We start from the raw sequence: 27502 nt of genomic DNA on the forward strand, positions 1-27502 counted from the left end.
TTCATCGAGGGCCCTTCATGACTTCAGAACGTCCCAACATAGTCAATGAAGTTCCTTTGGAGTACATTTAATGCTGTAATGTTGAGAAACATGGCAGCCAACCAGCACTATGCAAGGTCTCAGAGAGATTATGCCACTAGTTTTTTTTTTTTTACATTGCTGCTCAGGGATCTCACTGGTTGGCACAATAAACACAATGTGGTATGAAATGACAGGGAATTAGTATGTGGCTGTAATTCCTGATCTCAGTTGGGCCAAAGGGGAAAAAGCCAATGCAAAGGTCAGATGCTTGCCAAATTGAAGAAACTTAAAACTGCCCAGATCCTTCGATGAGTGGCAATCATCGTCAGATTGCAAGTGGTGTTAGTCTGGTCGGGGGGGAGTCGGCTGGCCTGAGGAGTAATTAGGGGTCAGTTCTATAGTTACCTAGGAGTTAGATCAGGTTTTAAATTATCCATAATTTCCTGGGTTATTATTAGGTAAGTGTTGTGAGCCGACCAAAGTCAGAGACATTTGCAGAAGGTGAAACGTCTGACGGGCATGTAGGTCTGTGTTTCAGGTCTTCCACCGCACATCGTCAATTGTACATTCGGTCTGAATCAAAGTTTTGGGCTAGTAAATCACCTGCAGCTTTCGAACCCTGATACAGGTTAGAATGGTATTAATAAGGGCGAAGAGTGAGCTTGCTTTTTGGATGTTTGACACCAAAATAAAGGATCATTATTAAGTTTCCATTCTGAAAAGGAACTACTTCAGCATTAATGAAAAACCTCTGATGAACAAAGTGACTATCTCTCTGAAAATTATACTGGACTCTTCATGCAATTTGTAACTTTAGAATCATTATGTACAGATGATCAGGAATTAAGAAATTGTGATTACGTGGGGAGGTTCTCTAATATTATTAGTACAGAACACTGATGCCACAAGGTCCATCATTCATAATCATCTAATCCATCAGTCTATCCATTGTAGCTATCAGAAACCACACACAGTTGCTCTATGCTTACCTGATAGAACAGGAGCATTAGAGCAGTACAGTGTTCCCGTTGAAGATTTTTGTGGGCATGTCAATTTATGTACTCAAGACGAAGGATGTCAGTGCTGTGGAATGGAACACTAGTCCTACTTTTGTCACCCAGTCATCAAGCACTCCCTGGTGGATTTAGGGCAGGTTAGATAAAATCTATGTTTTTTTATTCAGCCTCACAGCGTGCTTTTAATCCAATTTCCTAAAATACTTTCGAACTGTGTGCCTATTAGGAACTCAGCTGAGACTGTTTAAATTAATTTCACATGAACTTTTAAGAGCCAGTAGAGAAAGAGGAAACTTTTCCCCCCTCCCCCAGCCTTGTCTAGATTTCAGTGAAAAGATGATGTTCTAATTCATTTATGTGGCCCCCTAGGAGTAATGCAGTTCAATTTACAGATATCAGATATTTTCAATTTGTTTAACAAATCTTATGCTTTTGCTAACACTCTGCACACCTAAAAAGAATGTTTTACCTCTTGAATAAGTGCATTGTGTCGGAGCACTTTACGTGCTTTCATGATGCGGACTATAGCAGCCTGCAGATACATTTTCCTGTCCTCATCGACTGCACTTCTAGTTTGTTCCATCTCCTGAAAGCAATGAACAAGAACTAGAAACCCAACGTGACTGCTGCAACAGAGCTCTGATGTGAGCTATGCTTTGTAATTTAGCAATATACATTGATATATAAAAAGATTCCATGCAGCTGTATTCAGTGAATAAAGAAACAAAACAATGCATGTCTTAAACTAGCCAAAGAGCTTAGTAGTAGTTAGTACAACAGGAACCAAAAACAGAAAATCTACTTTACATTTTGAACAGAAGCTAAACTCACCAGTTTTCTTCCCAATATACTACAACTAGAGAATGGATGTTTATTTTTTTGCTATCTGATAACTGTTCAGTGCTACATAATGCCTGCTTCTAGTCCTGAAATTTCCATAAGATAATAAATAGGAGGTGTAGGCCATTCAGCCCTTCGAGCCTGCTCTACCATTCTGAGACCTTCTAATTCCACACTATTTTCCTCCCCTATTGCTGTATGCTTTGATATGTAGAAATGTATCGATCTCAGTCTTGAACACACTGTGCCTTGACAGCCCTCTGAGGCAGAGAATTCCAAAAGTTCACCACCCTCTGAGTGAGGAAATTCCTCCTCATCTTAGTCCTAGATGACCTGCCCCTTATTCCTAGAATGTGTCCCTTGGTTCTAGACACCCCAGCTGGAAAACTGGTCAATAATTTTAGGATTTTTCAACACTGCTTTTAGGCGTTTTGTGGCTAATTACTAATAAATTAGGAATAATAATGTGTGCTCATCCATGAAGAGCAGGTTACAGTTATGAACATCTGATTTCCCTAGAGTCTGTCAAGTTACCATTTGGTGTTTCTTAAACAATACTTTATGGATTCGCTAGAAACTCAATTTAAAAGATCACACCTAGTCGAATTGTGATAATAGTCACCTCAATAAATGAAATGACTACAGCAATTTTTTCTTCTCTTTGTGATCTAGCTTTGATGATGCAGAGAAATACAGAATTGGAGCCAGAAAGAAAATAGGGGTTTCATTTTAATTGTCTGAAAACAAGCTACAGACAAGGCGCTACACAGGCACACGTACAAACACATTAGCTATTTACTACAGATTTTACTGGAGGTGGAAAGATTTTTTAAAAATATAAATGTAGAGTCCCCAATTCTCTTTTCCCAATTAAGGGGCAATTTAGCATGACCAATCCATCTACCCTGCAGATCTTTGGGCTGTGGGGGAGAGACACACGCAGACACGGGGAGAATGTGCAAACTCCACACTGACCCAAGGCTAGGATCGAACCTTGACCGCCTGGAGATGGAAACGATAAAGTATAAAAAGCAAAATAATTTGGAAACAAACAGTACACAACAGATGATTTCACCCGATTTTCTTCCAGAAATTAGCTAAAGGGCAGGAAACAGAGAGAAAGTAGTGGTAAACAGTTTTTATTCAGACTGGAGCTTGGACTATTCAGCTTGGGCTGTCAAGTAGCAAGTTACATTTGCGCCACACAAGTGCCAGACAATGACCATCTCCTGCAAGGGAGGATCTAACCATCGCTCCTTGACATTCAATGACATTACCATCACTAAATCGCCCGCAATCAACATCCTGGGGGTTGCCATTGATCAGAACCAGAACTGGACTAGCCATATTAATACGATGGCTACCAGGGCAGGTCAATGACTAGGAATCCTACGGTGAGTAACTCACCTCCTGACCCCCCACCCCAAAGCCTGTCCACCATATACAAGGCACAAGTCAGGAGTGTGATGGAATACTCTCGACTTGATTGGACGAGTGCAGCTCCAACAACACTCAAGCTCACACCATCCAGGACAAAGCAGCCCGCTTGATTGCTCCCCCTTCCACAAACATTCAAATCCTCCACCATCAAGGAACAGTGGCAGCCATGTGTGCCATCTACAAGGTGCACTGCAGTAACTCATCAAGGTTCCTTAGACAACACCTTCCAAACCCACGACCACTACCAGAAGGACAAGAGCAGCAGATACCTGGGAACCCCACCACCTAGTTCCCCTCCAAGTCACTCACTGCCCTGACTTGGAAATATATCGCCGTTCCTTCACGGTCTCTGGGGCAACATTCTGAAACTCCCTCTCTATGAACACTGTGGGTGTACCTACACCCGAAGGACTGCAGCGGTTCAAGAAGACAGCTCACCACCACCTTCTGAAGGGCAACTAGGGATAGGCAATAAATGCTGGCCTAACCAGCGACGCCTGTAAATGAATTTAAAAGTATACAGTGGTACTCTCCACACTTCAGTATTAGGCCCACCATTGCTCCTTTTGATATTTATTAATGACCTGGACTTGAATATACAAGCTATAATTTCAAAGTTTGCAGCTGATTCGAAGCTCAAAAATATTGTGAACAATGAGGTGGATATTCAGGGGGACAGAGACAACCCGGTGAAACAAGCAAGCACATAGCAGATTAAATTTAATGCAAAGAAGCGAGAATTGGTACATTTTGGAGGGAAGAAAGTGGGAAGGTAATATGAATTAAATTTTAAAGGGGGTTCAGGAACAGCAAGATCTAGGGTGTACTGACACAAATCTTTGAAGGTGGTATGACAAATGAGAAGATTGCTTTCAAAAGCACATGAAATCCTTAGCTTTATTAACAGAGGCATAAAATATAAAAACGAAGACGTTATGCTAAACTTCAGAAATTACCGATTAGGTTTCAGCTTGCCTTCAATTCTGGGTACCTCTGCTCATTTTTCCTACCAAAATGCCAACAGTTTTGATCAAGTAAATAAGTAAAATCTTTCCAGTGGCAGAATGATCAATATACAGATGCCAAAGGAACCAAAGCAACAGTTTTTTTTATTTTACACAGCACGTTGCTGTGATCTGGATTGCACTGCCAGAAAGAGTGGTGGAGGCAGATTCAATTGTAACTCTGAAAAGGGAATTGGATAAATACCTGATCACCTGTGCTTTACTATTCTATGATTCTCTCAAATAAAATTTACGGTTAAACAGAATTGAAGTGGAAATTAAATCCTTTATTTTTGCTGACACTTCTACCAGAAAATAACTGGTTTTATAAAGATGATTCGTCAAGAAAATAAGCCTTACCTGTGGTGTATCTTTTTGCATGGAAGTTGTAATTTTAAATTTTGTTCTTTTACTGCTGAAACCCATATTTAAAGAGAAAACTGAATCCAAGTCAACATCTTCCTGCAGAGAGGAAAACATACATACAATCACAACTTTCTAAAACAACAGGCAACCAGAGGACAATCTATTTTTCTCCTGATTTGCACCCAGTCAAGTATTTTCTTGCAGCTGGGATACTTCAAAATCTACCTGTGTTCTCACTTGGACACCCAAGTCATTATGAAATAATCTGTTCATCTGGTGGCTTACTTCATTCAAGTTTCCTTTCCTCGTCTCTTACAAGTTCTGCTTTTTCAATGCGAGCCTAGATGGCAAATCTGGACATGCTAAGCGACCATGAAGGAATCACAGCCATACACATGCATTGGGGGTGGGGGGGTCAAGGAACGATTAAGAATGGAAACCGTGGACATTGTGCCCATTCACACACCCTAGCCCAGGAGAACTGAGGACAAGTAAAGCACTCCTAACATAACACAGTGGCAATCAACTGATGAAGTACAGCCCTGTTAACAAACTCAAGATCTTCCTGACTTATGCATTTACCAAAGAGTCACAGGGAGCAGCTGAAACGTTACTTATCATTTTACAAACATAGCATTTGTTTTCATAATCTTAGCCTCTCTCCAAATCTCTCAAAAGTGAACAGTTATGCCAGAAAAAAAATTAATCGCCATGTTTAGTTTTGTTATTATTCTCAGGTATCACACGTTATACACACTAACTATTTCCAGCATTTCAAACAACAAGGATTAATAGCACATTAATTATTTCAAATCAGTATTAAAGCAAGAAAGAGTAATAAACTATAGCAAACTGGTGTTATCTCCATTTCATCAACATACTTGCCTTGTTTGAATCGTGGTTGATCATTTTTACATCAAGTAAGGATTTAATGGTTTTGGTAAGTTCTTTTTCATTCATCTGTGTGCTGTCTTGGAGCTCCTTGTAACTGACTATTTCACTGTTGTTAAATGCCAGCAGCACTGCCATTTGGTATGTAGTAACCATAGCTACATAAGGCTTGGATAAATAGTTCATTTTTACTTCACCTTTTTCAGCACACCAAAAATAAAACACAGGAGAAAAAAAAAGATGGACAAGCATTGTATTTCAAAAGTTCATATTCTGAGAAACAGTTGTATTAAAATACATTTCAACGCCATCTGGTTATTCAAATGAAAGAAAAACAGAAAACAGCGAAACTATCAATCTAACTGAATTGAATGATACAACTAGAAATATTATATACACAACTTTTATTTGTTCCCTAATTGCCCGAGAAGGTATTGGTGAACCGTCCTCTGAAACCACTGCAGTCCATGTGGTGTGGATATATCGTGCATCAATACAAGATTAACTGAATTTCTGACATGCAAGGACATATAGAATTGATATTTACTGTAAATTATTCTTTCACATAGCTCTCTTTTTGCCAAACATCTTGCCAAATTTATCTGCCTCACTAAACTGATGGGTAGGTAATTCCATGGATGCACCACATTTAAAGATTGCAAACATGAGTACAGAGTAGGAATGCCAATCAACCTATCTATGTTCTATGTATCTATGTATGTATCTAGTCGATCCGCAATAGAAATCACTGGTTTCCCCCATCACCTCATTTAACTGCCTTGAATGTGTTCCCACTGTCCTAGTCAGAAGCCCATTCACCGTTCCCCTTTCTAGATTGGTACCTGTCCTGTTGTTCCACAGATTGTTCAAATATATTGGGAAGGATTTTGCGGTCGCGCTCGCCCCGAGACCAGAAATTCCTGTCCAAGGACCACGGACCATTAAATGATCCTCCAGATTTTCCATCCCAACTGCGATGATTCTTGCAGCGGGTGGGCCTGGAAAACTTCCCCAATTATTTAATTTTACTATAGCCTGAGTATTCTCAGTAAAATTCTGGAGGCTCTCAATTCTTCACTGTACACATCCGAGTAGCTGCTCCAAGTTAGATAATTTTTCACTGTGGCATGATGAACAGAAACGTACGTAATAATCCATCTGGGGATGGACTAGTGCTTTGTACAATCCCATGGGCACTGCCTGGGATTTGTGGTCTGCTCCAATAATTATTGGAAGTCAGAAATTTCTGGAACATGCCAAAGGAATGCCATCTTGTGGGGCATTCTAAAACTAGAGGTCGTAGTCTTAGGGCAAGAGGTAGCAAATTTACAACAGAGTTGAGGAGAATCTACATTGTCCAAAGGGTTGTGAATCTGTGAAATCCGTTACCCCAGAGTGCGGCGGATTCTGGAACAGTGAGTAAATTTGAGGAGTTAGACAGATTTGTAATTGATAATGGGTCGAAGACTTATGGAGAATGGGCAGGACGGTGGAGTTGACGCCAAGGTGAGATCAGCCATGATCATATTGATCAGCGGAGCGGGCTCGAGAGGCTAAATTGCCTACTCCTGCTCCTAGTTCATGTGTTCGAAAGAACTACTCTGGCTGATTTCACCATCTATCTCTTGGTCTGTAGCACTGTAGGTAACAGCAACCCAAACAAAAATATGGTGTCTTTGATCAATAAGAGGATTTCTTGATTAAGATCAGGGGTTACAGGGAGAAGGCAGGAGAATGGGGATGAGGAACATATCAGCCATGATCGAATGGCGGTGCAGACTCGATGGGCCAAATGTCTTAACACTACTCCTACATCTTATGAACTTATGAAAAGGTGGGAACAAGGTGACTTAAACCGGACATTATATTGCTGAAACCTTCCCAAGACTATCTCAATTATACAATGGTAAGATGAATTTGTCAACTTTGCCGATTAACAATAAAACAGAAAATTAAAAACCTTGATGAGAAGGACAAAATGCATCTCTGATCAGTTTTGCCATTAATGAGGAAAAAATATGCAGGAAAAGAGGTGAAAATGACATTGTTTCCCACTTCTTGTGGGAAATAAAGCCTCCCCAAAATTCCAGAATACCCCTTGAACTTTTCTAATGAAATGAACTGAAATGAAAAATGTCAGTGGCTCAAACGTCACAGAATCCCTACAGTGCCAAAGGAGACCATTCATCCCATTGAGTCTGCACCAACCGTCCGAAAGAGCATTCTAATCCAAGCCCAATCGCTCCGCTCGATCCCCATAATCCCGGGCGTTGATCATGGCCAATCCACATAACCTGAACATCTTTGGACTGTGGGAGGAAACCAGAGCACCCAGAAGAAAACAACATAGACATGGGGAGAAAGGACAAACTCCACAAAGATAGTCAGTCACCCAAGGCCGGAATTGAATCCGGGTCCCTGGTGTTGCAAGGCAGCAGTGCCAGCATGTCCTACTGTAACTGATGAGTAACTTATAATTGTACGGAAATATTTAAGGACACAATGTACTCACTTCACAAAGCTGTGCAAGTTTTATTTCAGTCCTGATTTATGCATATACATTATTACTGAAAAAAAACCCCACGTTTGGAACTGATGTATTATCAAAGAGCTTACCTGTACATAGGTAGTGCAGCCAAGTAAGTTTTCTACCACTGAAGTGCTGGTTGTAAAACAGTTCAAACTGCAAGGGGAAAATTGATCACATTAGACAAAACATTTCAAAACTTTTCTTTGACTGCACTTTTTGAAAATTTTGGACTAATGTTGATGAAAACCTGAAGATGACTACGTTATTTCAGCAACAAATCTGAAGAGAAAGGCCAAATGGAGGGCTTATGAAACTTAATGCCTACTGGTTTGCAAGCAAGTTCTGCAGCATTAAGTAACTGCAGGTCAAAAGTTTGGTCCAAGAACCTCAATGATTTATTTTTAAAGTAGAGTTTTACCTTGGTGAAGTTGGAATCCATACATACCAATGTCACAGATTATCTATTACTGAAATCATGATAATGCCAAGCAGTTCTATTGCTAAATTTAACAAAAACTTTTCTGAGCAATCTGCAGCATCTTTTTCAGCGACAGAAGTGGCCCGCCAGCGGGATTTTCTGGTCCCACCATTGAATGCGCCCCTCGTTGCTGGGAAACCAGAGGTGGGGTTGCATTGTCGACGTGACCAGAATATCCCGCTGGCGTGAACAGCCGGTAAATTCCGCCCTTAAATCTTTTAGGAAACAAACTAGGAATTAAAATCACCGTCAAAATCCCAGCCCCCCCCTATTAGTTTGCACATACACATATTGAGGGGATCAAAGCATGGAATTTGATGAAATGATCCAATATCAAGTATAATATTCATATACTGTATGGTTCTTCCAGCACAAAAATATGGTAAACTCCTACATAATTTTATTCTTATCTGCTACAATTACCTGTGTCTCTTTGTTTCTCATGTATTTTCAAAACCGAATAGTTTCTTTTCTGGCTGCCTGTAATTATGACGTGCGCAACCTTAAATCTCTCACAAAATTATGAATTTTGGAAGGAAGAATGAAAAGAGTCAACATAAACTAAATGGCACATTTTAAAAGAGGTACAGGAACAGAGATCTGGGGTTACAAAAGTAGAAAGTGGCAATTCAAGTTGACAAGCCAACAAAATGCATAAATCCTTGCTTTACAGAGACAGAGTACAGGAAATTATGCTGAACTTTTAAAATCACTGGTTAGATCTCAGAGTATTGCATCCAATACAGAGCAGCACACTAAGAAGGATGTCAAGGACTTGGAAACAACATAGGGAGGATTTACCCAGAATGGCATTGGAGGTAAGAAATGTCAGTTATTTGGAAAGACTGGTGAAGCTCATTTGTCAGAGAAGATTAAGAGGAGATTAATGGTTGCATTCAAAATTACGAAGGGTTTTGATGAAGTAAATAATGAGAAACGAACCACTAGCAGTAGCCAGATGAAGCAAAAGATTCAGAGTATAAATTAGAAGAATTTGTATTATACAATGATTTGGATGATCTGGAATGCACTACCTGAAAGGGTGGTGAAAACAGATTCAATAGCAACTCTGAAAAGCAATTTGGGCATATACTTGAAAAGAAAACATTTGTGGAGCAATGGGGAAAAGAGGCTCCATTCTATGCTGTCAGACTCTAAATTCCCTGAGCAACTTCACATAAGGGGCTGAAGACATACAATCAGAATTTTCAAGTACAAGGGAGCTGACTGACTGAAGGCGAGGTGAGATTTAGCAGAATACAGAGGTTTAACAGCCGGTAAATTCCGCCCTTAAATCTTTTATAGGAAACAAGTTAGGAATTAAAATCACCTTCAAAATCCCAGCCCCCCCGATTAGTTTGCACATAACATATTGAGGGGATCAAAGAATGGAATTTGATTAAATGATCCAATATCAAGTATAATATTCATATACTGTATGGTTCTTCTAGCACAAAAATATGGTAAACTCCAACACAATTTTATTCTTATCTGTTACAATTACCTGTGTCTCTGTTTCTCATGCATTTTCAATTAGATTTAGCAGAATACAGAGGTTTCGCAAGAAAACTGCCAAGTATAGAATCTTGGTTAACGGCCCTGCCACTAATGATGAGTGGAGGAATGAAGTGATGCAGTGAGCTGAATTTTGAAGACTGCTGTGTGTAAGCCAAGATACCTCCATGATCATCAATGGAAATGTCCTGTTCTGTTCTATCGGCAGACCAGAACCATTAAGAGTTGCAGGTACATGGACAGGAATCCACAATGCAACTGCAGACCCCACTACATCTCATGGACTCAGATCAAGCATGGCTAAAGGAATCTCCTGCTCTTTATCACCTCCCATTCCTCACGGAGTTAACCATATTCTCGGTGTCAGGCTGGGTTTGCATCAGGTGTAAAAGAGAGAGGGAGTGACAAACTTAATGCCATCTTCACCAAACTGAAAAGATAGCTTTGATAGCAGTGATCACTTCACGGTGCTTTTAACACAAAGCCTCAATTGCGCAACAGGGCATCCTCCATTGATTAATGGCAAAAATCCAACAGTGGAAGGATACATCACACAGCCCAAACTGAACGTCCATTAAGTGCTGTGTTCCATGAACAACAGCAGAATTACACACCATAATAATTTGATAATTCATGGTTGACACATTCCTCACTCTTCCACTATTACGATCTTTGTGCAGCCCAATAACTTTTAAAAAGATATTTAAATTTCCAGAGATGTCAAGCTTTTAAGACTTTTATGGTGACAAACTACAAGCAACATCGACTAAACATTATTTCAGTAGGCAACTTATACTCTAAACTACAGGAAGATTTCTCAATTTAATTTTTGACACGACGAATGTCCCCCCCCACAGATGTTTTTTACTGTCATTTAAGTGGACACTGCATTCTCTAGGACCGGACTTCAGCTATTCTCTGCTCCCGATGGCTTGCTTCTTTTTCCCCTCTTTCAGCAAGATCATTTCTAATCCCTAAACTGACTTTCCTAGTGAGTGCTACCCTGGAAATTCTTCTCTCTAGCCAAAGCATGCAAATCTCCCAGCTTTGTTTAGACTCTAATGAACCTGGTCTTTTCCATCGGTCCATTCTGCATGGTGCGATACTGACTGCCTCTAACCCTTTGCTCTCTCCCAGATTCTTGCAGAATGACCTATAATGTACAGTGAGATGCAAAGAAAATTCTCTAAGCAGACACTACAATGGCTTTCTATGACCCTTTTTCCTTTCAAAGCTTATCTCAATGATGATCTGAATTACATGGGTCTTGTATCCAGAGAGAAATACTGATCTTCCAAACCCCCAACTACATTCTATCTTATAATTAAATAGACAGTTTAGGAAGGATAACTTTATAAAACCCGACTTTCCTAACAGTTCTCGAAGGGACTTAGAGACCACTTTCTACCCACAGTCATCACTGTCCACAGATGTGAATATCTTCCATCTACTTCCCAGTAAAACACTTCAACCCACCTTGAACAACACAGCAATAAGTTTCTTTTTGGACATAATTCTGGTCATATTATCCCAATGCCATTTTACCCTAAATTAAAGAGACAGCTCCAAAACAAAATCTTATAAGCTTCATATTACCAAGGAGACCAAATTTAGTCAAAACGGGAATTAAGACAAACATGCTGGAATTAGCTTCGCACATTTCTTAAAATAAGGCTAAACGTCAAATGCAGCAGGGCATAGTTAGAGCTAATCAGGCGTATATCAACAGGGCAAATTACTCAACCAAACAAATGGGTTCTCAGGCAATTGATATCCATCAACATCCTGTCATAATATACATCCAGGTATATGATGGTGTGCAGACAGGCAGTGATAAGACACACAGGATGACCAGTGAACACACAGAACACAGCAGCCAATCACCAGACAGGACACGACCACTATAAAGCCAGAGGGCACTAGTTTTCCCACTCTCTTGGGATCCAGCCTCTGAGACAGTCAGAGCTCGTGAGCAGCAACTAGAACAAACACCATGTGGTAGTAAGATAGTCTGGTCAGGTTAGCCTCAGGTCTCCAGTCAAGTCAGCTAAGTGTCAATATAAGTTAAAGCATGTATTATAGTTAAATGTTCAATAAAATAGAGTTGCATTTCTTAAAGTGCCGGAAGCCTGTCTCTCTCATCACTGCAGTAAACACAGTCCTCGCAGACCCAGCTTACCAAACACATTACATCCTGTCTTCAATTATGGTGGAACCCAGCATGAATGCAAAAGCCTGAAATGTCTTGCAGGCACAACTGAATATTGAATAATTCTTCCTGAGATTTCCACCATCATAGATATTGATGTACAATCAATTCAGTTTATTCCATTTGACTGAGCGGTTGACTGCAATAGCCGCCCTGCCAAAGACCTGTGCACCAGAGCCACCTGTTCCCCATACCAAGCCATTTCAGTTCAGCCATGCAATTGGCATCTATCTGCCACTGTAAAAGATTGCTCAGATGTATCCTATCAGAAATAAATATAAGGAAATAAATGTAGTCAGTGTCCTATTAGCCTCATTCTGATCAGTGAAGCCTTAGAACACTGCCATCAAGTAATACTAATTAGCAGTACTAACTCGCACCAATGACTAGCTGATGGGCACTCGGTTCTGTTTGACCCACTCCAGATTAGATCCAGACATGGACACAAGAGCCGAATGTCAGAGGGGAGGTTGCAATCACCATCCTCAACATACAGGCTGCATTTTGCTGGTATAGTGTAAAACAGCTCCAGCAAAACAGAGGTCAATGGGAACACCTTTGGATAACTGGAGTAATTCATATGCAAATAAAAAATGGGTGCAGTTGTCAGAAGACAAAAACTGCAGTATGGGGACATTGAAGTCTCCTCAGCTGAACCAATTTCACCTTTTTCATCAATGACCATTCCTTCGGGATAAGATTAGGAATGAGGCAGTTCACTGATAATTCCAGTGCTCAGTTCCATTCCCAACATCTCCCAATAATAAAGCAGCCCATGCCAGCCTACAGTAATACTTGGGCACCATCCAGGCAAGGGCCGACCAGTGATATTATCTTATTTATACTTATGTATATAGACACGTATGGAAATGCGAAGCCTCAAAAAGTCAAACATTGTTGGTTACCCTCACCATGAATATTTTGGTGTCACCAGAAACTTAACTGAATCAGCCATTCTGATACCAAGGCTACAGAATCCGTGGCTAGATACTCTGAAATGAGTGACTTAATTCCTGACCACTTCCCAGAGACTGCATCATCCAGAAGGCTCAAGTCAGAAGTTTGCTGGAATACTCTCCACTTGCCAGGAATGGTTGCAGTTGTAAAACTGAAGGAATCAGATACCAACCAAAACAGAGCAGTTTGTTTAAGCAATGTCACTGGTACTGGCGTCAATGTGTACTCACCCTCTACTGACACACCAGAGATGCCAGCATGTGCGATGTCCAGGACACACTGCAGAATCTCAGCAAGTTTACTTTCACTTTTGTTTTTCTTCTTATAAATTTGGAATATCCAATTATATTTTTTTCCAATTAAGGGACAATTTAGAGTGATCAATCCATCAACCTGCACATCTTTGGGGTTGTGCGGGTGAAACCCATGCAGACACGGGGAGAATGTGCAAACTCCACACAGTGACCCAGAGCCGGGATTCGAACCTGGGTCCTCAGCGCCATAGGCAGCAGTGCTAACCACCGTGCCATCATGCCGCCCGCAAGTTTACTTTCACAACACCCCGTCATGTCTGACCTATTTAAAGCAGTGGCCTTAATGGGACAAGCCGGCCATATGTTACAGACTTAAAATTGCATGAATAATCATAAAAGAGAATTATTATTATATAAAATGTGTCAATTTAACTTCATCCTTAAATTTCAAAGGAAGCACCACCGACTAACCTACCATCTGTACACTCTTTTCCAGTTCTTGTGGAATGGCAAACGTTGATGAAGGTGCTTGAGTTAGAGGCCACGCACCAGCCTAAAATAATTAAAATCATAAAATTAGGTTTCAAAAACAGAAGAAAATGCCAAATTTTAGATTAATGTAAAGTGCTTAAAACGGACGACTTACTTCTATTCAGTATTATGGGTCAAAATTGACAAATGTAGCAGTAATGACTTCATATATAGACAGGGATGAGGAAAGCCATTCAGACCATAAGTCAGCCAACCAGAAAGACTCTGTAGCTCCCTTCACAGTAACCAACCTTTCAATTAACTCTCCTACCCAACCCAGATGTCTATTTCAGTATGTGCATAACAACTTTGTGGCATCAGTCCTAAACATGCTTTCCGACACTTTAAATAATTGCTCTTTGTTCTACAGCCAGAAGATTACTTTTAATTCATTAAATAAAAAACGACTACTTACCATCCTATGTACATCTGAGATATCTGCTCAAGTGCTACCTTAAAAGGCTGACAAACCTCAGATTTTCCAGGTTTTTCTTATAACTTAATCCTCTTGGTACTACATCATAGCCTTGTAGCTCTTTGGATTGTCTTCAGTACATATGACAAAAGGTTTTGATACCATGCATTCCCTGAATCAGTGGCCTGTCACTTCTACAATTGTGTGCATAGCTATCAACCAATTAGCCAGAATAACCAAACTCACGGTCCCCTGAAAATATTAACCATATAGACATTGACGAGGAAGGCTAAATAATTCATTTTCACATCAATGCAATTTGACAAAGATTCATCTTTTAAAGAAAATGAAACCAATACCAATTAGTATTAATGAGGTCAGAAAGTAACTTGAGGGCAAAATCACCAGTATCATCCCAGATATTACTCATAGTTATAAAATGATGAATAATGCAAGAGTTCCCTCAATTTATTCAATTGTAAAGGGGGGGGGGGGGGGGGGGGGGGGGGGGGGTTTGTTCCGAGGGAAGGGAGAAATGTGTACATGTGTTTATTGAATATGCCGGGTCCTTATCTATTTCTTCTTTTTGTAGTTACTGGGGGGGGGTTTGGTTTTGGGGGTTATTGTGTTTTTTTCTTTTTGTTGTTGTTACTACGGTTTTCTTGCTGTTACTTTATGTTTTTGATATGTTTTTGAAAATCTTAATAAAAATTATTTAAAAAAAAAAAATTTATTAAAATTTTTTTAATTCAATTGTCATTCTCTGCCCCCTTCGTCCAGAAAGTGGTAAACTTTCTGCATTCGGTTAATCTTTTACAAAGTACGTTATCTGCTAATTGGTGTCTATACATCTTCAACCAAGAAACAAAGCTGGCTGCTGGCCAATTTTTGTGGCAGAGGAGAGGTTTCTATACCATGAGTTGGCAATCAGTATTTGATGTCCCTTTGGGTAGCACCCGTATGTCAGGTTGCAATCTGTTTGATCACTCAGGGACTCATGTGTCTTAATATACAAGTGAACAGGGTTAAAAACACACTTTTGTAAGGATTGGAACGAGTTTGTAAAAAGCTGAAGTTGTCAATTTAAAATTAAATCAAGCACTTGCTAGCTCCATAAGTGAATGCATTTGAGCACAACTAAACTGAGCTGAACAGGAAACATCAAAAAGTAACACCTCATTTGTACAGAGGTAATCTAACCAAAATAATCCTAAAGATACCACTTTACAAGCATTTACTAAATATAGTGCTGACAAAGTTATTCAATTAACATTTCCAACTAATACAGTGTTTAACGGAACAGACTTTTCAGGAAGCTTTCAAAATAATGCCGTCATGTCACAAAAATCTTCACCAGTATTGCAACTGCAGTAATACCTGTAACTGCACATGTGTCTTCTCCAAGTCTTTAGCTGTGGCATTGAGCAAACTTCTTGAAACATGCCATGGGAAACCTTGCTTCACAAACGTGTATGCGGATACATTTGAACGGGTTTCTTATGCTTTCTCTGTTCAGGAATCACCAGTATTGGCTTTATACTTTAATTAGAACAGGACCAAGTGAGGGCTAGAGTGCTTGGTTAGAGTTAACCAGTGATCCAACGTACCTGAAGCACATAGATCTGAAAACTGATTCCAAGATCTATTACAGTGTCCTGTTGCCTTAAAAAAGTGGCTGTAAATTTGTTGTTTAGATCAGCACTGACATTCATATCAGTGTACATCCTGTGAAGCTTGCTGGTGAACTCGTATCCACAGGCTTGCTGCATAGAAAAGAGTAACCACCTTTATTATGGTATAGAAAAATATCACTCACCTCAAAACAGTCTGCTATCACAACCACAAGAGTATTTTTAAAAAGACATTTGCAAAGACATCGGGCAGGATTTTTAGTGGTGGTTCGGTGGGAGATGGTTGCCAGCAGGTCACCCTGCTCAGTCCTTGGTCAGGAAAGGGGCCTTCATCAAGGGCCCCCACAGCCTCGCTATCAAGACGTGATCCTGCCCGGGCCTTATCTCTCCTTCCATGAGACAATTTGCCTGTTCCTTGCCTCTCAGTGCTTAGAATCTGAGGACTGAGTGTGTATTCTGGCCATTGTTGCTGCTGGCTCTGCTGGGACTACAAAGCTGCTGGCCAATCAGGCTGGTCAGCAGCTCTTGGAAGAGGGACTTTCTCCTGAGGTTTGGGGCAGGAGTCAAGTCTCCAGCAAATTAACACTTGTCAAAATGTTAAATAGTTGCAGGGCTACTGTGATCGATGGAATGCATTCCCCTGGGTTGTGGGGCACAAAATCACGTCATCTGAAAATTCCTACCAACAAATTCACCTTGATCTTAAAAATAATTTAAATATTCAGGGCGCTACTATATTAAAAAAAATTCTTTGCAACACACTAAAATAAGTAGCTATTGTCTCTCTTTTGTAAAAACCTTGAACTTTACAGATAATTTATTACCCAAGTGATTTTTTTCAAAATATTTAAGCTATGAAAATACTAAAAAGAAATATTGTATATAACTCTGAAGGCAAATTTAGTGCAAGGAAAGAATCTTAAATACCTAACTCACCAATAGTTTTCCAAACAATATTTGTCTATTTTCAAATTGAAGTGTTTAAAGGATTTAACATTCTGAATCATAATCACTTTTTACACATTTCACATATTTAAGCTAGTTGTAAATTGTCTGTCCTTGCTCTAATTTTTGCAGTCGGACAACTGTGTATTTGTAATAAAAGCTCTGAAGAAAAGTCATACGGATTTGTAATGTTAACTCTGGCTGAGATGTTCCATTTGGGAGACTATGTTCTCCGGCCAGAGCTGAATTGCATCTGAAGCTGCAGCGCAAATCAGGAAGCAATTCACAATCCTTAGCCATGCAAATTTTTGGATGGAGAGGATGTCGCTAGGGAATCCCACTATCGGGCTGCCATTTTGGGCGGGCGGCCCGATAGCTAAGGCCCCCGCATCACAAACTAATAAGAGCATGGCTGGTCTTTTTGTGGACTCAGCTCCTCAGTGGTTCACACTGTTGCTTCACAGCTTCAGGGTCCCAGGTTCGATTCCCAGCTTGGCTCACCGCCTGTGCGGAGTCCGCACATTCTCCCGTGTCTGCGTGGGTTTCCTCCGGGTACTCTGATTTCCTCCCACAGTCCAAAGATGTGCAGGTTAGGTGGATTGGCCACACTAAATTGCCCCTTAGTGTCCAGAAGGTTAGGTGGGGTTACTGGGTTAGAGTGGATGTGTGAGGATAAGTAAGGGGCTCTTTCCAAGGGCTGGTGCAGACCCCATGGGCTGAATTACCTCCTTCTGCACTGTAAATTCTATGAAACCCGCCCACTCACCATAACCCTGAATTCCTTTACTGTTCAAAAATCTATCCAAGAATTGGCAGGTGCTGCTTCCTGTGTCTGAGCAGCAGGTGTGTTGCCCAGGTGAGTTTTAAAGTTTTAAGTGAGTGAATTTTTTTCACTGCATCTGTCTGGACTGCTCTCCAGCTTCCAGACATGGGTCGCCATATTTAGGGGATCTTTATGGGAGGTTGTCTTTATTTCGGGGGTCTCTGTGGGGGAGGAAATTGGGGACTGTCTGGTGGACCTTGGCGGCAACTACCTTAAAGGGTCCATTGCAAGTTCCACCACATCAGGGCCACATTTGTCAGGACCAATAATAATTCTCGCCCATATGATTCTGCGCCCAAAAGGAGAACATGGTGCTCAGCCTGGTAGGTGCGAACATCAATCCTGATGCCAGCGGGGGCCGGAGCATCTGTCCCATCTCCACCAATACCCCCCCCCCCACCCCGGACACTGCGCCTCATTGGTTACTCTGCAACCGGCAGCATGAGGTGGAGAATCCAGCCCTCTGTCTTTCTCTCCACAGACACCTGCTGCATTTATCCAGCATTTTCTTTTTTTTTTTAATTTATAATTTTTTTTGTACCATGCTGCAAAATTAAATTCAAAGTCAGAATAACAATAACCGTGCCAGCATTTAAGGGATAATCTCTCAAAATGTTAGTTTACAACTTAAATTAGGGGAAAGTACAATTTTTGGGGCCTATGGTTAAATTCATCACCGTTCTGCAACATTTTATTATTCAATATACATAATGACTTTGCGGATGGTAATGGGTACACTTCAGAATTCACAGGCTTCCCATCCCACTGGAGAAAGATAAACTCCATTTTAAGAAGTACTGAAAAGTATCATCTGCTTTAGGTTAGTTACTAAACTCGTAATTACGTGCTTTGTGCGTTTACAGACAGGATTTGAAAAGGAGTAAACTATGAAGAGTTGTAACAGTCTAAATTATAGACTCCTTCTAAATTCTGAGTCATGCTTTTATTTATTCTTAAAGACATGTTACGAACCTTGAGCTTATTGATCATAGCTTCTTCAGAATCCATAGACATAGAAAGACCGTGTATCAATCGCTTCGCCAACATTCTGGCATAGAACTGAGGTTGGAGAAAAAGTACATAGGAAGCTTGGATTCAGTGACACCAGAATGCAGATGTGAGAAATTACATACAAGGCATTACATTCAATCGCTTTGGAGAGCTATTGTGATCACATGGCTTCACCATATATGTTTAATGATCCACTACTTAAGGAGAGCATAGTTTCTTCACATAATTACAATATCTTTGGCGTAATCAAAGAAGCTCAAGCTAAAAGAATGGCCATTTTTTTCCCACATGCTGCCGAGCTCGGCATTAATCAAAGAGAACTGCTCTTTACCTTCTGAAAGACGTCTTTATCATCAATGTACTTGAAGACTGTGATGAAGCTGGTCAGTTTGTCCTCAACTTCATTTTCAGTCATTCCTTTTGCTGACTTCTTTAATAGATTGTCACAGTATTTAGCTAGCTGCAACGAAAATTTTATTCAAAAATCTATTATTTTTCCAACAGGGATCAAATAATCATCACTGATTTGCAATTTAAGTTTTTTTCGCATTAATTTGGTTCCATCCACGTTATTATGATTTTTAAACTCAAGTTTGAGGAAACGAAGAGATTCAGATCTCATCCCCATTTCTTTCCTCTTCTGCTCTGAAGTTAGAGGTTCAATCCATCCATCCAATTCATTTTCCATTTCTCTAGGAGATGTCAGCCCATTGTTAACTTCTGCAAATGCATATTCTCGTGAGTCAAACAGCATAAGAACTAGGAGCAGGCAATTCAGCCCCTTGAACCCATTCCGCCATTCAATACGACATGGCAGATCTCAAATCCACTTTCTTGCCCATTCTTCATAGCCCTTCAATCCATTACTAATTAAAAATCTGTCCATCTCCTTCTTAAATTTAATCAATATCCTGGCATCCATCGCACTCTGGGGTAGTGAATTCTCCACCTTCACAATCCTTTGAGAGAAGTAATTTCACCTCATCTCCAGGTTAAATCTGCTACCCCTTATCCTAAAATTATGACCTTCATTCTAGATTACCCCACATGGGTCCGAGCTACGCTTGCCTTTTTATGGGGTATGTGGAACATTTCTTGTTCCAGGCCTATCCGGGCCCCCTCCCACAACTCCTTTACCGATACATTGATGACTATTTTGGTACTGGGTCATGCTCTCGCCCAGACCTGGAAAAATTCATCAACTTCTCTTTCAGTTTCCACCCCTCCATCACTTTCGCATCTCAGACACTTCCCTTCCCTTCCTTGACCTTTCTGTCTCCATTTCCGGCAATAGACTATCCACTAATATCCACTACAAGCCCACAGCTATCTGGACAACAGCTCTTCGCACCCTACACCCTGTAAGGACTCCATCCCTTTCTCTCAACTCCTTCGCCTCCGTCGCATTTGTTCCGATGATGCCATTTTCCAAAATGGTGCTTTGAAAAAGTGTTCCTTCTTCCTCAACCGTGATTTCCCACCTACTGTTGTGGACAGGGCCCTCAACAGTGTGCGGTCCATCTCCCGCACCACTACCCTCACCCCCTCCACTCCCTCCCAAAACTAGAATAGAGTCCCCCTTGTTCTCACATTTCATCCCACCAACTTCCATATGCAAAGCATAATCTTCTGCCATTTTCGCCAACTCCAGCGTGATGCCACCATCAAACACATCTTCCCTTCACTCCCTCTGTCAGCAGTCCACAGAGACCGTTCCCTCAGAGACAATCTAGTCCACTCCTCCACCATACCTAGTACCTCTCCCATCACCCATGGCACCTTCCCATGCAATTCATGCTTAACATCCCAGGCCCAAAACACTCATTCCAGGTTAAGCAGCGTTTCACTTGCACCTCTTCCAATTTGGTCTACCTCATTCGCTGCTGACAATGTGGTCTCTTCTATATCGGAGAGACCAAACGCAGACTGGGTGACCGATTTGCTGAGCATCTTCGGTCTGTGCGCATTCAGGACCCTGACCTTCCTGTTGCTTACCATTTTAACAGAAGACCCTGCTCCCATGCCCACGTGTCTGTTCTTGGCCAGCTGTAATGTTCCAGTGAAGCGCAATGCAAACTGGAGGAACAACATCTCATCTCCCGGTTAGGCATGCTATAGCCTTCCAGCCTGAACATCTAATTCAACAACTTCAGATGACCAGCTCTACCCCACCTCGACCCATTTGTTTTCATTTCATTTTAACTGTCTTTTACCATTTCTTTCTTTCTTAATATATATTTAATTCTCCCCCCCCCCCCCCCATCTTATCCACCTTTCCTTCATCTTTATCCTCTTTGCTTCCCCCTTCCCCTCCCTCCACATCTACAGTTCATCCTCTGATGTTAGTTTCCTTGCTGTTTGACCGTTCACATCTTTTGTTCTCTCTGGGGACTGCCATTAGCACTCTTGCCCCTTGGTTTCTGTGGCCATTAGCACCCAGTTTCCCTGGGTTTTTGTGGTTATGACTCATCTTTCATTCTCACTCCGCAGTATAAATATTTCCAACTTTCTCTGTCTGTTAGCTTTGACAAAGAGTCATCGGACTCGAAACGTTAGCTCTATCCTCTCCCTACAGATGCTGCCAGGCTTGCTGAGATTTTCCAGCATTTTCTCTTTCGCCACTGTTATTTGTTATTTATATTAATGATTTGGATGAGAATGAAGGAAGCATGGTTAGTCAGTTTGCAGATGATGACAGGATTGGTGGCATAGTGGATGGTGAAGATTGCAAGGATCTTGACCAATTGGGCCAGTGGGCTGATGAATGGGAGAAGGAGTTTAATTTGGATAAATGTGAGGTGATGCATTTTGGTCGATCAAATCAGGACAGGACCTACTCAGTTGATGGTAGGGAGTTGGGCAGAGTTATAGACCAAAGAGATCTGGGGTACAGGTTCATAGCTCCTTGAAAGTGGAGTCGCAGGTGGACCGGGTGGTGAAGAAGGCATTCAGCATGCTCAGTTTTATGGGTCAGAATATTGAATACAAGAGTTGGGACGTCTTGTTGAAGTTGTGCAAGACATTGGTAAGACCACACATGGAATACTGTATTCAGTTCTGGTCACCCTATTATAGGAAGGATATTGTTAAACTAGAAAGAGTGCAGAAGAGATTACAAGGATGCTACGAGGACTTGATGGTCTGAGCTATACGGAGAGGCTGGGACGTTTTTCCCTAGAGCGTAGGAGGCTTTGGGGTGATCTTAAAGAGGTCTACAAAATAATGAGGGAATAGATAGTCAACATCTTTTCCCAAAGGTAGAGGAGTCTAGAACTAGAGGGCATAGGTTTAAGATGAGTGGGGAGAGACCAGAGGGGATATTTCTTCACACAGAAGGTGGTGAGCATCTGGAACGAGCTACCAGAGGCAGTAGTCGAGGTGGGTACAGTTGTTTCCTTTAAAAAGGTTTGGACAGTTACATGGGCAGGGTGGGTATAGAGGGATATGGGCCAAATGCGGGCAAGTGGGACTAGCTTAGTGATAGAAACTGGGTGGCATGGACAAACTTTGCCAAAGGGCTTGTTTCCATCCTGTAAACATCTATGACTCTCTCAGGTCACAGAGTGAATATCAACGTCAGATATAACAGTTGAGGGTGGAAAAAGTCCAGAGTTGTGGCCTCATCTCCGAAATAAGCAGTCATCAGAAATTGTCTTGAGAAAGAGATTATGGCTGGAAATCTGTCTAGTTACTCTGTCCCCTACATGGCCTTGACTGACATGTGTAAAATTATGAGCAGCCTACTGGATTGGAAGGACCTATTTTCTTTCCCAGACAAGTCAATAACCAGAGGGCATAGACTTAAAGTAATTAGTAGAACGATTAGAAGAAAGTTGAGGAAAACCTTTTTGCCTCCCGGACAGAGGTGGTGGTCTGGATTTCACTGCTTGAAAGGGTGGCCCAGCCAAAAACACTCACTGCATTTAAAAAGTACTAGGTCAATTCTATGAAATCAGTTCATTAAGGGTTCAACATTGTGTAGTAAAATTGCGCTTTTAAACCATTAAAGCACTGGGGAGGCCCAATGTAAATTCAGGCATAATTGAAATCTAAGTTGATCTTGGGGTCTGGAAAACGTGACGTTCAGTGTGCTTTGAAAGAAACAAAAATAGAAAATGATGGAGCTTAGAGAAGGATCCCCAGCTGATTTATTAACTGACCGTCTTTCTCCATAGATGCTACCTGACTTGCTGGATGTTTCTGACTTTCTGGTTTTGTTTCAGAATTCCAGAACCTTTGGTGTTTAGTCTTTTACTTACTCTGAGCAGTCTGTTTACAAGATAGATCAGCATACTCAATTTGTCAAATTGGTCCAGAACATTAGTTCAATGTCAGTGTGCGAAGAGGACAGAAATATTGCACATTTATGCTTGCCGTACTTACCAGCTCTGGAGCCTTGCAGGAAGATTTGGGCTCTCTATAATTTACTACTGATGTTAGGGCCTATGAGAAAAAAAAAACCTCAAACAGTATTTCAACAAGATGGCAACTCTGTCATTTTTCATTGTTCTAATTTTCAGTCGGATTACAACCACGTTGAATAGGTTTTCAGAAACAGCACACAGAAGGGGGACGAGGTGAGTGTTCTACCAAATGCACGGGGAAGAAAATCTGATGTATTTGGGCAGGGGTGGAAAACAAAGGGAAGGTTGGCCTTCTCATTCATCCTCAAAAAGATCTTGCTAAAGGATACACTGGGGTAAGCACCCTGCTCTTTCACCTCATGGGGCAGAATCTAAATCTAATTCATTCTAAGGCAGAAAATGTCTTCTGCCACATTGTAGGTTGGAAGAAAGTTACATGGAATTAATTTCGGCAGTCTGGAGATGGTGCGTGCAAGCTCACAGCACGAACTGCTGTGATTTAAAAAAAATTTCAGAGTACCCAATTCTTGTTTTCCAATTAAGGGGCAATTTAGTGTGGCAATTCACCTATCCTGCACATCTTTTTGGGTTGTGAGGGTGAGAACCACACAGACCAGGGGAGAATATATAAACTCCAAACAGATAGTGACCCGGGGCTGGGATCGATCCGGCGTCCTCGGCGCAATGAAGCAGCAGTGCTAACCATAACTACTATTCAAAATGTGCCATCTTACTCTGTGGTCATAAGGATACAAATGGAAAGTAAATCACACAAGTACAGTACTCTTCAAAGATTCAGATTACAAGTGCATTGCAATGCTGAGAAAAGAACTTCCCTTCAGTTAACTGTGAGACACACTGGGTAGAAAAGCTGAAAAACGCTGCTCTCTTCTGAGGACTACAAAATTTGCTTCAACATAGAAGGTTGTGTAGGTTGTTAACCATGGTGGAGATAAAGACATTCACACAGCTGAATAACGGGTGTGCAATGTACTGCTGGTGGGCTGGCTGTGATCTTACAAATTGTCCTCGTGGCTTGAACAGCCTTGATTTGGGAGTGCTTCAGTGGCAATATGGCTTGAAGTTAGAACTGGTGGGTAGGGAAGCAAGCCAGAGGTGCAACATCCTGGTGTTCTTTTTGGAAAATTCAAATTTAGAGTATCCAATTAAGGGCAATTTGGCATGGCCAATTCACCGATCCTACCCATCTTTTTGGGTTGTGGGGGTGAGACCCACGCAGACACAGGGAGAATGTGCAAACTCCGCACGAATAGTAACTCGGGACCAGGACCGAACCTGGGTCCTCAGCGCTGTGAGACAGCAGTGCTAACCACAGCGACACCATGTCATCCCTACATCCTGGTGTTCTAATGCCCTGTGCCAGAAAGTCAAGTACTTAGATTGCCTAACTCCCCAGGCAGATTTTTCAGCAAGCAGAACCAAGGCCAGTGGTTATACACAGAGATTGTGGAGATATTGCAGGATAGTTCTCATCATGAAATACTTCTCAGGTTGAACAGGTACCCGAGGAGCATGGACAAGTGACTTTCTAATGGAGAACAGAGCGAGCAACATTGATTTTTTTCACCTTTTAACAACTAGTCACTTATTCCTTCCTCCTATGCGTCATGGATCATTTACTTGGACAAGATGAGCAAGTGAACAGCTCCCTAGATTCTGCCACTATCAATCCATAACTACAACAAAAACACATGAGATTTTGGGCTACATTTTCTCCTCTTTGTAAGGCAGGCAACAACTAACTTCCATTCAGTACACCTCACCGGTCTGATTAAGATTAAGCTACATGGAGTAAATGATGTACACAACTAAATTACATTATTCTTTTTTCTAAAAAAAACTATTTTATTAAGTCATTTGTGATTTTATTTGTAAAATTTCTTTTATTCGCCCCCTTTTTCACATTTTCTCCCAGATTTACACGCAACAATAAACAACAATCAGTAACAAATGTAATGTCAATCCCCATATCAATAACAACGATCCCATCCTCCCACCAAATCCCCAAACAATAGCCCGCATGTTAACATAAACAAATGACAAAAAAGTATCAGGAATCACCCAAAATCACCATTAACACGTACAGTCCCCCTTCCCCCAAACCCCCTAATGTTCAATGTGATCCAATTCTCAAAAGTGCATAATGAATAACGCCCATGAATTGTAGAACCCCTCCATCCTTCCCCTCAGTTCAAATTTGACCTTTTCAAGCGTCAGGAATTCCAGTAGGCCCCCCTGCCACGCCAGGGCACAGGGTGGAGGGGTTGATCTCCACCCTAACAGGATCCGCCTTCGGACGATCAACGAGGCGAAGGCTACAACATCTGCCTCTGCGCCCGTTTCCAACCCCAGCTGGTCCAACACCCCGAATATGGCCTCCCGAGGGCCCGGGTCCAGTCTCACGTGCACCACTTTAGAGATTACCCTAAACACCTCCTTCCAGTAATCCTCCAGCTTTGGACAGGACCAAAACATATGAGCGTGGTTTGCGGGGCTTCCCCCGCAACGTTCACACACATCTTCTACCCCCCCCAAAGAGCTGGCTCATTCTTGCCCTTGTAAGCATTTGTGATTTTTAACAATTTTGAATGCAAACATAACATCCAAATTACAATATTCTAATATGTGTGTAATGCAGCCACGTTTATATCCAAACTCCAAAACCTTGGACTTGACTACTCCCTCTGCAACTGGGCTCCTCCCTCTGTAACTGGATCCTCTACTTCCTGACCCATGGACCACAAGCAGTAAGGATAAACAACGACACCTCCTCCACAATAATCCTCAATACTTGGGCCCCGCCCCACAAGGCTTCATACTTTTTTTTTCTTCCTTTTTAAAAATAAATTTAGAGTACCCAATTTTTATTTTCCAATTAAGGGGCAATTTAGCGTAGCCAATCCACCTACCCTGCACATATTTGGGTTGTGGGGGTGAGACCCACGCAGACACGGGGAGAATGTGCAATGCTGCATACTTACCCCCCTTCTATATTCCTTATACACACACAACTGTATGGCAGAATTTGGCTCTAACCCCATCTCCAAGTTTGCGGATGACACGACCATAGTGGGTTGGATCCCGAACAAGGATGAGTCAGAGTACAGGAGGGAGACAGAGAACCTCGTGGTGTGGTGTAATGACAACAATCTCTCCCTCAACATTAGCAAAACCAAGGAGCTGGTCATCGACTTCCGGAAGCGAATTGTCGTACACACCCGCCTGCATAATGGAGCCGAGGTGGAGATGGTTGAGAGCTTCAAATTCCTAGGTGTACACATTACCAACAATCTGTCCTGGTCCACCCACGCTGACGCTACCACCAGAAAGCACAACAACGCGCCTATACTTCCTCAGGAAACTAAGGAAATTCGGCATGTCCACATTGACTCTTACCAACTTTTACAGGTGCCCCATAGAAAGCATCCTAGCTGGCTGCATCACAGGTTGGTATGGCAACTGCTCTGCCCAAGACCGTAAGAAACTACAGAGGGAGTCATGAACACAGCCTAGTCCATCACCCCTTCCATCCACTGACTCTGTCTCCACCTCCCATTGCCATGGGAAAGTGTGCAGCAAAGACCTTTCCCACCTGGGTTATTTTCTCTTCCAACCTCTTCCATTGGGCAGAAGATACAAAAGTCTGAGAACATGTACTAACATTCAAAATCAGCTTCTTCCCCCGCTGTTTCCAAACTCCTAAATGGCCCTCTTATGGACTGAACTGATCTCTCTACGCATTTTCACTACTGTTGTTGGCATTATACCCCATATGCTTCACCCAATGTCCATGTATTTACATTGTGTATTTATCGTATGTCCTATGTTTTTTCATGTATGGAACAATCTGTCTGGACTGTATGCAGAACAATACTTTTCTTGTACCTTGGTACACGTGAGAATAAACCTAAATCTAATGATGTATGGGACCCTGCCGGCAGTAAGAACGATGCAACGGAAACTGAAGATTCAGGATTATTTTACAAAATAAATTGCCATTTGCAGTTCAGAAGATCTGTGATTTAACCGAAAGAGCTGGATTTAGTCAACAGAAAAAACATTCTGGAATTCGACCAACAGGTGGCACCATTACACCACACTACACTTGTCAGTAATTGAATTTACCAAGCTAAACATTTTACATTCCAAAGTGCTTTAAATTCTTGATTCCTGCTTTATTTTCTGTGCAATTTCTTCTTTCTTGACTCAAGTGAGAGGCAGCAATTCTTAAGCTCCTCAT

At 41.5% G+C, this 27502-nt stretch overlaps 1 protein-coding gene across 9 annotated transcripts in view; it reads right to left on the minus strand.

Annotated features, from left to right (window-relative positions):
* cul2 (cullin 2) overlaps positions 1-27502 on the minus strand; it is a 100347-nt gene that overhangs the window by 4418 nt on the left and 68427 nt on the right. For all 9 annotated transcript variants that reach the window (XM_038798297.1, XM_038798292.1, XM_038798295.1 and 6 more), the window contains 9 exons: positions 23261-23320; positions 19209-19337; positions 18839-18925; positions 16075-16230; positions 13997-14074; positions 8195-8261; positions 5573-5775; positions 4682-4783; positions 1507-1623 (listed from right to left, as the gene is read on the minus strand). In XM_038798297.1, the coding sequence (XP_038654225.1) occupies positions 1507-1623; positions 4682-4783; positions 5573-5775; positions 8195-8261; positions 13997-14074; positions 16075-16230; positions 18839-18925; positions 19209-19337; positions 23261-23320 (999 nt within the window). The remainder of the gene's footprint in view (positions 1-1506; positions 1624-4681; positions 4784-5572; positions 5776-8194; positions 8262-13996; positions 14075-16074; positions 16231-18838; positions 18926-19208; positions 19338-23260; positions 23321-27502) is intronic.

This window comes from Scyliorhinus canicula, chromosome 5 (assembly GCF_902713615.1).
Source record: "Scyliorhinus canicula chromosome 5, sScyCan1.1, whole genome shotgun sequence".
In the NCBI taxonomy this organism is placed as follows: Eukaryota; Metazoa; Chordata; class Chondrichthyes; order Carcharhiniformes; family Scyliorhinidae; genus Scyliorhinus; species Scyliorhinus canicula.